General features: G+C 38.6%; 2 protein-coding genes across 3 annotated transcripts; one reads left to right on the top strand and one right to left on the bottom strand.

Annotated features, from left to right (window-relative positions):
* Positions 1 to 1601: 1601 nt before the first annotated feature.
* LOC120461605 (uncharacterized) lies at positions 1602 to 5970 on the top strand. Of its 2 annotated transcripts, XM_089122541.1 has the most exons (14): positions 1610 to 1889; positions 2440 to 2541; positions 2703 to 2759; positions 2848 to 2916; positions 3004 to 3105; positions 3180 to 3525; positions 3647 to 3929; positions 4037 to 4270; positions 4361 to 4452; positions 4527 to 4631; positions 4721 to 4920; positions 5021 to 5185; positions 5331 to 5575; positions 5684 to 5970. In XM_089122541.1, exons 1-14 carry the CDS (start codon positions 1678 to 1680, stop codon positions 5725 to 5727), a joined length of 2256 nt encoding a protein of 751 aa, XP_088978667.1. In that variant the 5' UTR covers positions 1610 to 1677; the 3' UTR covers positions 5728 to 5970. The 2 variants fall into 2 exon arrangements, 1 of the variants encoding a protein (XP_088978667.1); XR_016147210.1 differs by lacking the exons at positions 5331 to 5575; positions 5684 to 5970 and having other exon boundaries at positions 1602 to 1889; positions 4527 to 4617; positions 5021 to 5158.
* Positions 5971 to 6098: 128 nt separating this feature from the next.
* On the bottom strand, positions 6099 to 8005 carry LOC120461606 (P2X purinoceptor 7-like). Its single transcript, XM_089122669.1, has 3 exons — positions 7808 to 8005; positions 7358 to 7702; positions 6099 to 6800 (listed from the first exon to the last, which is right to left on the bottom strand). Exon 3 carries the CDS (start codon positions 6783 to 6785, stop codon positions 6294 to 6296), a length of 492 nt encoding a protein of 163 aa, XP_088978795.1. The 5' UTR covers positions 6786 to 6800; positions 7358 to 7702; positions 7808 to 8005; the 3' UTR covers positions 6099 to 6293.
* Between the last annotated feature and the right edge of the window lie 2497 nt (positions 8006 to 10502).

The raw sequence follows: 10502 nt of genomic DNA, 5'->3' as shown, positions 1-10502 counted from the left end.
TGCTTTTTCTTGTTTTTATTGTGTATTTCTTGTTTTCTTGTTTTTATAATTATATATATATATATATATATATATATATATATCCCCGGATGGGTGCGTGACACGGTGCGTGACGTCAGCGCGCACCCAGTGCCAGTTTCAGTCATGTGATTATGGGGGGGAGTCCAAGATGGCGTCCTGCTAACTTAACTTTCGCCGAGCTCTGCTGACAAACTTGAACAACGGCATAAATATCACTTTTTAAAGTAACTTTTTTTTTTTTGCAAAATCACCCACATCTTTCTTTCTGCTGTCTCTGATATGTGAAATATGAAGTCGACCGCTGACAAAAGGAAAGACATGTCGCGTGTTTCGCGGCAATCTGACAAGATGGACTTTCACAACTATGTAGCTGTGGAAGAAACTCTGCCTGGGGCCAGAACACCACTTCCAGATAGCCCAGCTAAACCTCCATCTAAGAAAGGCAATTGGCAGATGATGAAATCTCGTCTGCTGTTTCGACGCTCTCTAACTTGATTAACACTCACTCTGACGCGATAGAGAAAATGGTGAGTGAAAATGCCCTTAAAATTGAAGGTTTAAAGAAAACAGTGGACTTCGTCTGTGCTGAACTAAACGATGTCAAAGGCCAAGTCATTCACGTAGAGAAACGGTTGAACACTGAAGAGAAAAAGATGGGATTCTGTGAACAGCGTCTCACTGACTTGGAACGATACTCCCGTCGATGGAATCTACGTTTACACGGTGTTACTGAGAAGGAAAGAGATGACGTGAGGGCAGAATCCATCCGTATCTGTGAAGCCACTTTCCCTGAGGGAGGAAAACTAGCAGACAAAATCGATACAGTTCACCACATTGGAAGGAGGCTCCAGAATAGCTCACGACCGCGGTCAATCATTATTCAATTTTCTTCGCAAGTTGCGAGAGACGGAGTGTGGAAGTGTTAACTTTGCCATCATAACATAAAGGGTAGAAAACCGGCTAAACACATGATGGATGAATAAACTCACGTAGCCATCAGATTTCGTTTGACTGTCGTGCACACTCACACACGAGCATGCAGTCATTTATTAAATTGCAACACCTGAAGAACATAATGAACAAACCACACCCCTTAGACTCACACTCCCTTAGTCAATATACATAATAAGAGCACATTCAAGGTCACCAATATTCAACACCCCCACTTGCTCTTAGGCTGAATACCATACAGTTATCATGCACATTTACATCACACCAAAAAATAAACACACAAATCTATCAAGCATGGCTTATGGTTACAGGTTTGGTCAGAATATCTGCAACCATGGCTGCTGTGGGACAATATTCAATAGTTATCTTTCCATCTTCAAGTGCAGATCGAACAAAATGATAGTTAAAGGTGCAATGTGTAAGAATTCTGTGGATCTATTGACAGAAATGCAATATAAAATCCATAACTATGTGTTTAGTAGTGTATAAAGACCTTACTTAATGAACCGTAAAGTTTGTATTACCTTAGAATGAGTCTTTTAAATCTACATAGGGGTGGGAATCCCCTTCTATGAAGGCAGCCATGTTGTGACGTCATATTTCTACTGTAGCCGACAGCGGACAAACATCCTTACAGAGCGCGTTTCGTATATAACCGGAATCAGAAGCAGCAGAAAAAGACGCTGCAGAATTTCCGGAATAACGATGGACCACACTTACTGTTCAGGTAAAGATCCGATATCGCCGGGTAAATCTACTTCAAAGAAGAGAAAGCATGATGAAGCTAGAAAAATACGGCAGAATCGTAGACAAAAATCGCGGGTCAACATCGGTGTGGCCTTTCCTAGATGGAAGGATCTTATGAGGGAAAAGGGCTTTCATAGCGACGCCGAGGTTGCCTGTTTTCTGCTAGACAGGTAAGATATTCAAACTTTAACGATCAAAATTAAAACTGTTGTTTGATAATGTGAGCATAGTCATTGACACCGTGTTTCAGACAGTATAGTAAAATATGTAACGTTAGTTAGTTTGTTTCATGTAACTTTGTGCTTCTCCCTAAAGTTAGCTGTATTAGCTATGTGTTTGCTATGTGAGAAGAAATTTGCTGGTTACGTTCGTGAGACAATTAAGTTAGCTGATCAGTATAATTATTCTACATATTAAGGACCTTGATCCTTACCTGATTATGGATTTGTAAACATTATCTAGGATGTGTTTTTATAATGTACTGTTGTATAGAAACAATCATAATGTTACACACAATTGGCTTACGTTTGCTATGTTGTCTGTCGGTGATCATACTTGCACCAGACGTCATATTTTTGGGGATGTTCAGTTTATAAGGCCCGATGAGCAAACCATAAAAAGATGCTACACATTGTGAATTACAATACAGTAATGTATTACAGTCGTATACGACAGTGTCAAGTAGCACTTCATTTATTGATGCTGCTGTTGTTTCTCCAGGTACGAGACAGGTCCTACAACATCAACTCCCTTGAAGACAAAACCTTTTCAAGTCCCAGCTACAGCATTGTCCAGTATAGGTGCTTCCAGTGGAACAGACAGGTGAAATATGCATTATGTCCTATCGATTTTTTTCCTATTATCTTTAATTATAAAAGAGATCATTATGATTATTGTGTAATTTGAATTTATATTTGGTCTATATCTAGTGTTGAATGTGCATATGTGGGATATACACAACTTTCTTTGTTAATTCTTTACAGAGATGAGCATCTTGATGTCATTGTTGAAGCCACTGAAATTCAGGGCCTTGAACAAAGGTAACATGTACACATCATAACATTTTAATATTTTAGTCATGTATTGCTTTTCTCCAAATGTTCTTAACATATATATATTTTTTTCCAGCTTACATGACATGAGCATTTTGGAGGAGAATTTGGAGCCAAGTGTTTTCAATGACCCAATGAATAGTGTGTGAGTATTACTTTATACTTAAATTGATAATTTTTCATGTAAATTATTTAATTATTTTTTTTAACTGAAAATTGTCATTATGTACAGAATTGATTGGGCAGATGAAGCTTCCCCGTACTCCTTTGAAAGAGATGATGGGCAGAATGGTTTCAGCTCGGATGAAGAGTATCTTCCACCAATTTCGATACGGTGTGTTATTTGTCATTCTCTATTTGCAATTGTTTTGTGTTGTCTGTTTACTACAGATTTTTGTGCCTCAACAGAATGGGTGGAGCACTGAAGAAACCACACTCTATCGATGGACTTCCTGTTATTGGAATCGATGAGACTGTTCATGATATGCCTGCACATGAAGACCCTCTTGATGTGCCTTTTACTTGTGATAATGACCCTGTTTTCCCAGAACCTCCGAATGTCCTTTGTGAAGATGACATTATAGGTGTCAGAGCCTCCATAGTCTATGAGAACTGCTTAAGACAACTGGCTACATTTCTGGTTCTGCCTGTGGATAAATGCACTGGACTTCTGAGGACTGGTGTGCCGTGCAACTCTGTTGCACCCTTTGAGATCAACATCACCACCAGGGGCACATCAGTTTCTATCGAATGGGTAAATCCAAAAAATCTCAGAATACAACAAATTTCAAATAGTATAAAATGAAAGTTTAATCAACAAGCGAAGCCAGTACCGTACATTACCAAACAAAATGTTTCTTCTGTGTGATTCTTAGAACTGTCCTAATGGACACAGATTGTGGAGGTGGAATTCCCAGCCTGTGATGAAATTTGGAATGCAAGCTGGAGATTTTCTCTTATCCACCAACATTTTGTTGTCTGGCAACAATTTTGCAAAAGTTGCCCTCTTGTTCAAATTCATGAACATGGGGATGGTGAACAGGAACACCTTCTTCTCCATTCAGGACACTTACTGCGTCAATTCAATAAAGGACTTCTGGGAAGAGAGAAGGAAAGAGACTCTTTGTCGGCTTAAAGGAAAAGATGTTGTTGTCCTTGGTGTGTAGTTGATACTGTATAATGTAACATAGCTATTGAATACACTAAGCAATGACATTATGGAAGCAATTAATTAATTTTTTCATTGTACTATATTTATGTTTCAGCGGATGGCAGAAATGACTCTCCTGGACACTGTGCACAATACTGCAGCTACACCGCCATGGAGAATGATACCAAGGAGATCATACATGTTGCCACCATAGACAAGCGGCAAACATCATGGAACTCAGTCGTCATGGAGAAGGAGGGTTTCATCCAGACTGTGGACAAGCTTACATCAGAGATAAAACTTGTGGAGATCTGCACGGATGCCCATGCCCAGATTGGTGCCCTTATGAGTAAGTATTCTAGTGATATATTTTATGAATGCATAAGTATATTATTAATTTTAATAATACAATAAAATAACATTATTTACCACTTCATAGATCCAGAGAAAGGCAAATACAAGGCCCTAGGGATTCATCACAGTCTGGACATGTGGCATGGTGCAAAGAACATAGCGAAAAAAATAGCAGCAGTAAGTGTACTAACTATACATAAAGACTATATTTGAATTCCTGTATTAAACGGTTATATTTTTTTCTTTTCAAGGCAGCAAAGATAAAAGGACAGTCCATCCTCTTGAACTGGCTGAAGGACATAGTCAACCATTTTTGGTGGTGTTGCAAGACTGCCGACACACGTGAGAAATTTCTTGTAAGCACACTTTATTTTAATTATCTTTGAGTATTCTCATTAATTGCTATATTAAAGACATCTTACAATTGCGTTTTTATGTTTTGAAGGCATTATGGGTAGGCATCCTTCACCATGTCTGCAACATTCACACATGGACTATGGGAAGCTGTCAACACGGTCACCTTGAATCAGAGCAAATACGGGAAAAGGCGTGGATCCAGAGAGACTCACAGTCCCACAAAGCTTTAGTGGATATAGTCCTAAATAAGAGGTGGCAGAAAGATGTCCACAAATATCTGAAATTCAGGTAGTGTGGCTATATTTTTTTTTTTTGAACAATGTATTTTATTAATGTTTGTGTTTTACTGTTCATTTACACAGAACTATACATTTGTTTGTTCTATTAGATCGACTGCAGACCTAGAGTCATTCAATAACCACATCCTGATGTATGCTAGCAAGCGCTATGCATTCAGCCCTCCAGTTTATGAGGCAAGAATTCTGCTTGCTGCTTTGGACTACAATTACCACCTGAACCGACCAACACTGAAAACATTGGATGGGAAAGAAATGTATGTTTTACAATAATATTAAAGTCATATTGAAAGTACAATATTTGAAAAAATAATTTAAGCAATGGATTGTCTTTACACTCTTGGTTGGCTATTGATCTACTAACAATTTGATGGTTTATGGTTATAATTTGTGTATTTTCAGTTTCAAAAAACTGTATAAGAAGAACGCTAGAAGATACAGTGTATATGCCATGAAAACAGAAAAAACATACAGATACATTTCCGAGCTGCAAGGAAGGATTGTAAATAACAGAATCACAAGCGGAGTGGGGATGCCTAGAAGGAGGAGCCTTCGACCAGATGACCCAAGACAGCTTGGTTTGGTGCCCCCTGTACCTGCACCAGCCACATCTGAATTGTTGCAGAGACAAGTCAGAAGAGGTCTAGGTAAGTAATAAAATATTTGACTACTATGTTGTACCCTATTACGTGTCAATGAATGATATTTGGTTTAAAATATAGTCTGTAATTGTGTGATTGCACTGTATTCAACAGGACCATTACTCCAACCAGCATCCGATATGGAAGGATCCCCATAGGAGATCACCTTGCATGTGTCCTTGTCAGCAGGATCACAAAGGAAATAATTTCAATTCAACGTCAAAATCATTGATTTCAACTAGTTTCATTTTATCGAGTTAAAAACAGTGTTAACAGCGCATATTATTCTCAGTGGTAGCTCAAATTAAAGTGTTCAATTTTGATCAATAATGAGAATTAAGGCTACAGATGTATAATGTTTTGAAAATATGTAAAAATAAAATTGATTTTGATAATTTGAAGGCAAATTTTGAAATTGTCATACTTTTAAAAAAAACATGTTCAAATGTATATAATGGAAAATAAAACACCATGCTTTTCTATTTCTTAACTTTTATTTTTTCAATAACATAGAACTACAGATGAACAACTATAACAATATATATAACTGTAAAACATAAATTAAAATGACATAAAAATGGGAACAATAGTAATAAATATATATAGAAAAATAATAAATCAAACGGTAAATATGTACATTGGTTTGATGCCTTGATGATGCTGAGGCAGATTTGGGAGTACTTGTGGAAACTGTATGAACATGCCAGAGGGCCTGGAAGGAAATTCATAGTCCAGGAATAAAACCAGTGTAGTGTCCTTGAGGATCAGGGAACTTGTCCCTGATCCTCCGTACACAACAGCTGGGAATGACAAGTCGGTTTCCCTGGCCTAAAGCTCCATGTTGCCAATAGATAAAGTGTCTATAGGCTCCATAACGGTACTCTCGGTTGTCATCCCCAGGCTCCCTGATGTTGCCTAATGCCGTAATGTCCTCCCGGTACTGTCTGTGAATGCGAATAAAGCCTTCTTCAAGGCAGTACTGGGAGAAGTGAGGCATTAGGCTCACACAGTTAGCTTGATCCTGGCCACAGCATTTCCTCTCCTGGTCCGTAGGCATTTCCCGACAGTTACCACAAGTACACCAAGGTACTTCTGGGACTCCAGCAGAAGGTGGAGCACCGTGTCTGCGCTGATGCATTATCAAGGCATCAAAGACCAGGCCTGGCTGTCTCTCAAGCAGAAGGGTGGAGAGCTCTCGGTGTTCTTCTAGGGTCATCTCCTGTAGAAGTCTCTGAAGAAAAGGGACACAGGGAAAAATAATCAATATGCAATATTCTCAATTTATATACTCTGGTTACTGTCTCAATAATGTTGTTTTTAATATAGTATCCACTCAAAATTAACTATTATATTTTAGAATTTGTTTATTGTATTATATTTTCTGGTTACCTACTTTATATAGTGATTTCTTTTTCTTAGTATCTTGACATGCAAGCTTAGCAAATTTGACCCAGAATATCCTATAGGTTATCAATACACAATTTCTGATTCTGATAAATGATGTACATATTTTAAATATTACATATGTTGAGAATATGGTACCATATGGGGTTTAAAGTCTGGCCAGTATTAGCTAAACTTGTGTAATATTGCTTCATATAATCATTGTTGCTCAGTAAATGACAGGTTAAACTATGAAATCATTAAACTATTAACTAACGTTACAGTAACAGGGGTACATGTGCACAGAGCTACTATGTAAATAACGTTATCATTGTGTGCTTGGATTTTATAAAGTGCAGACAGGTCAGAATATAATAACGTTACAATAACTTTATAAATACAAACCTCAGTAACAGCTCTCCGGTTCCTTTGGAGGGCTAACACTCTTTCTTCATCCTCTGAGCCATCGATCCGGCGGGTAGGTCCTCCTCTGCCTCTCCCTTCCCTGACTGCACCTACAACACCTCTGCCTCTCCGTCCTCTTCCTCTTCCTCTCCCTCTCCCTCTTCCAGTTACCTCTGGTGCGTATTCAGGTTGTTCCTGACTCTGAAAACGTGTATAAACAATGCTGTCCGAGTGATGCCTCGGAAATCATAACGTTAACTATTTCCCCTTACGTAGCTGATTTGATGCTCTTACCCTTAGCTCTTACCTTGTTCTAACTAAATAGCATAGAAACTATGGTAAAGTCTGTGAATTAAAACACCAACACAATGATGATCAAATAACAATCGCAAAAACATGTTGATTTACTGTAAAATAAAGAAAATAGAATTTAATAAATATAACCCTAACCTCATTGCTTGTCTTGCTACTCTCTGCAGACTCAGACGACGACATAGTTTATTCTCTTTGACTTTATCCTACGTTGGCCACCGTAGCTTCAAAATAGAGTTTGCAATTGGAGGGAGAGGCCGCGAGTGACTTGCCGTTTGCAATTCGCAAGTCTCACCACTAGATGCCGCTAAAAATCACACATTGCTCCTTTAATGTCAACATGTTTACACCTTTGACGGCATTTAGGGTTCTTTGACAAAGCAATTGCCCCTTGATTGTCCTCATAAATTGTCACTGGTGTGTAAATACATTCATTGTCCATTTTGTTTAATAACTGGACAAGATACAGACTTTCCTGTGCAGTAGCTGCCAAAGCCATATATTCTGCCTCACATGTAGAAAGAGCAACTGTGGATTGTTTCTTAGATCTCCAAGAAATAACAGGACCAGTGGCAGACAAACTAAAACAGTAACCAGTTGTGCTTCTTCTATCATTCTGGTATGCTGCCCAATCAGCATCACTAAATGCAAAGAGATTAAGATTTACATCATTTCTCCTATAACACAATTCCTTGTTCACAGTTCCCTTTAAATATCGCAATACATGCTTAGCAGCTACCCAGTGTTGGTTCTTTGGTTCAGAAAAGTGTTGTGACAGCTTACTGACAATGAAGCCTAGATCTGGTCTAGTACAAGTCATTAGATAGATCAAGCTACCAACCACTTCTCGATACCGTTTTGGATCAACACGTTCACCTTCATTATCAAATTGCATTCTGTTTTCGCATGGAGTTGACCTTGGTTTACAATTAATCATATCAAACCTCTCCAAAATCTTAATAATGAACCTTTTCTGGTTCATTTTTATCTCACCATCTCCTTGTGCAAAATCAATACCCAGGAAATGTGTAAGTTTACCAAGATCTTTCATTTTAAATCTTTCCTCCAACATTCTTTTCACATTTCTGAGCATCTGACTATCACTTGCTGCAATAAGGAGATCATCAACCCAGACTATCAGTATGATTCTCTCACCTCCAATTTGTTTATTGTAGACACAATGATCAGCAGGATTTTGAATAAAATCATTTTGAATCAGAAAATCATCTAGCATTTTATTCCAATTCCGCCCTTACTGTTTCAAACCATAGAGTGATTTGTTAAGTCTACAGACAAGCTTCTCACTTGTTTCTGACATGACCTCAAATCCTTCTGGCTGTTCCATATATAATTCAGTATCAATGGGGGCGTGCAAATATTCAGTCTTTACATCCATTTGATGCAGTTCTAAACCATATTGAGCTGCAATTTGCATTAAACTACGTATTGATGTCATGTCAGCAGTTGGAGAGAAAGTTTCATTGTAATCAATACCTGCAACTTGACTATACCCCTTCGCCACATACCGAGCTTTGTATGTTGTCCCAACTGGGTTTTCCTTCAATGTGTAGACCCATCTACCCCCCACTACATTTTTACCTTCAGGTAGTGTTGTAAGTGTAAACGTATTATTCTCCTTAAGAGAGTTCATCTCCTCCTGCATGGCCTTACTCCACAATTCTGACTCTGGTGAACTTATAGCCTCTCTTAGAGTGTGGGGTACATCACATGCTACTCTATAACAATAATCAATACTGGCTAGTGCATGATCATCATCACTGTTTATTCCACACTCATAATCTCTCAAATACTGTGGAGGCCTCTTCTCCCTCTGTGGATAACGCCTGCTCTCAACACTTTCCTTTTCACCTGTGTTGGGGCTTGGGTCACACGTTTCAGTTCTTATGTCCTGGGGTTCTATTTTCTCGGGTTTTGGTAGGTGAGTTTTGGCGCTCTCCCTACGCACATCATCTTCACACATTAACTGATCTGTCTGAGTGTGGCATTCTGTCCCACTCTTTGTGATAAACTCCACCAACCTACTTTTGTTCACTTTCCCTGAATCTGGATAGAAAACTAGATATGCAGGGCTATTCTTGTCATAACCAATGAAAATCCCTTTTTCACATCGAGAGTCTAACTTTTTCTTGTTCTGTTTGTATGCATAACACTCTGACCCAAATATTCTCATTCTTGAAAGATCAGGCTTCTTTCCAGTCAGCATATAGTATGGGGTCTGTTCTACACGTCTGTTATAACATCTGTTGCGAATAACAGCTGCAGTCTGGATTGCATACGTCCATAACATTTTTGGCAAGCTACTCTGGATTAACATACACCTCGCCATGTCAAGCAAAGTTCTCCAGCTCCTCTCAGCGGTTCCATTCTGATGGGGTGAATAGGGAGCTGAGGTCTCGTGTCTAATTGCATTTTTACTGAGCAGGGTCTGAAATTCCCTGGATGTAAATTCGGTGCCATTATCAGATCTCATACATTTAATTTTACCATAAGGTGAAACATCAGCAATGAACTTCTCTGTTCCTTTGACTGTATCACTCTTTGCTCTCAAAAAATATGTAAAGATTGCACCTGAATAGTCATCAGTAAATGCCAAGATATATCTGAACCCATCTTTTGCTACCGGCTCCATAGGTCCAGCTAAATCTGTGTGCACAAGTCCAAGGGGAACTTTTGCTTTTTCATCTGCCTCCCTGTTCCTGCTCTGAACAAATTTCCCTTGTATGCACACTTCACATTTTAAATTAGACATTTCCGTTTTACCTTTAATTTTCATCCCCTTTGTAACATTTTCCAGCTTCAACACATCCTCATA

The sequence above is a fragment of the Pimephales promelas genome, chromosome 2 (assembly GCF_988280905.1).
Source record: "Pimephales promelas chromosome 2, fPimPro1.hap1.1, whole genome shotgun sequence".
NCBI lineage: Eukaryota > Metazoa > Chordata > Actinopteri > Cypriniformes > Leuciscidae > Pimephales > Pimephales promelas.
This window is presented reverse-complemented; position numbering and strand designations above follow the sequence as displayed.

Coding starts and splice junctions, on each gene's coding strand:
- LOC120461606 (XM_089122669.1), bottom strand. CDS start 6,785: ATGACCCTAGAAGAACACCGAGAGCTCTCCACCCTTCTGCTTGAGAGA.
- LOC120461605 (XM_089122541.1), top strand. CDS start 1,678: ATGGACCACACTTACTGTTCAGGTAAAGATCCGATATCGCCGGGTAAA. Junction 1,890..2,439: donor GCCTGTTTTCTGCTAGACAG/GTAAGATATTCA, acceptor TTGTTTCTCCAG/GTACGAGACAGGTCCTACAA. Junction 4,921..5,020: donor CACAAATATCTGAAATTCAG/GTAGTGTGGCTA, acceptor TTGTTCTATTAG/ATCGACTGCAGACCTAGAGT.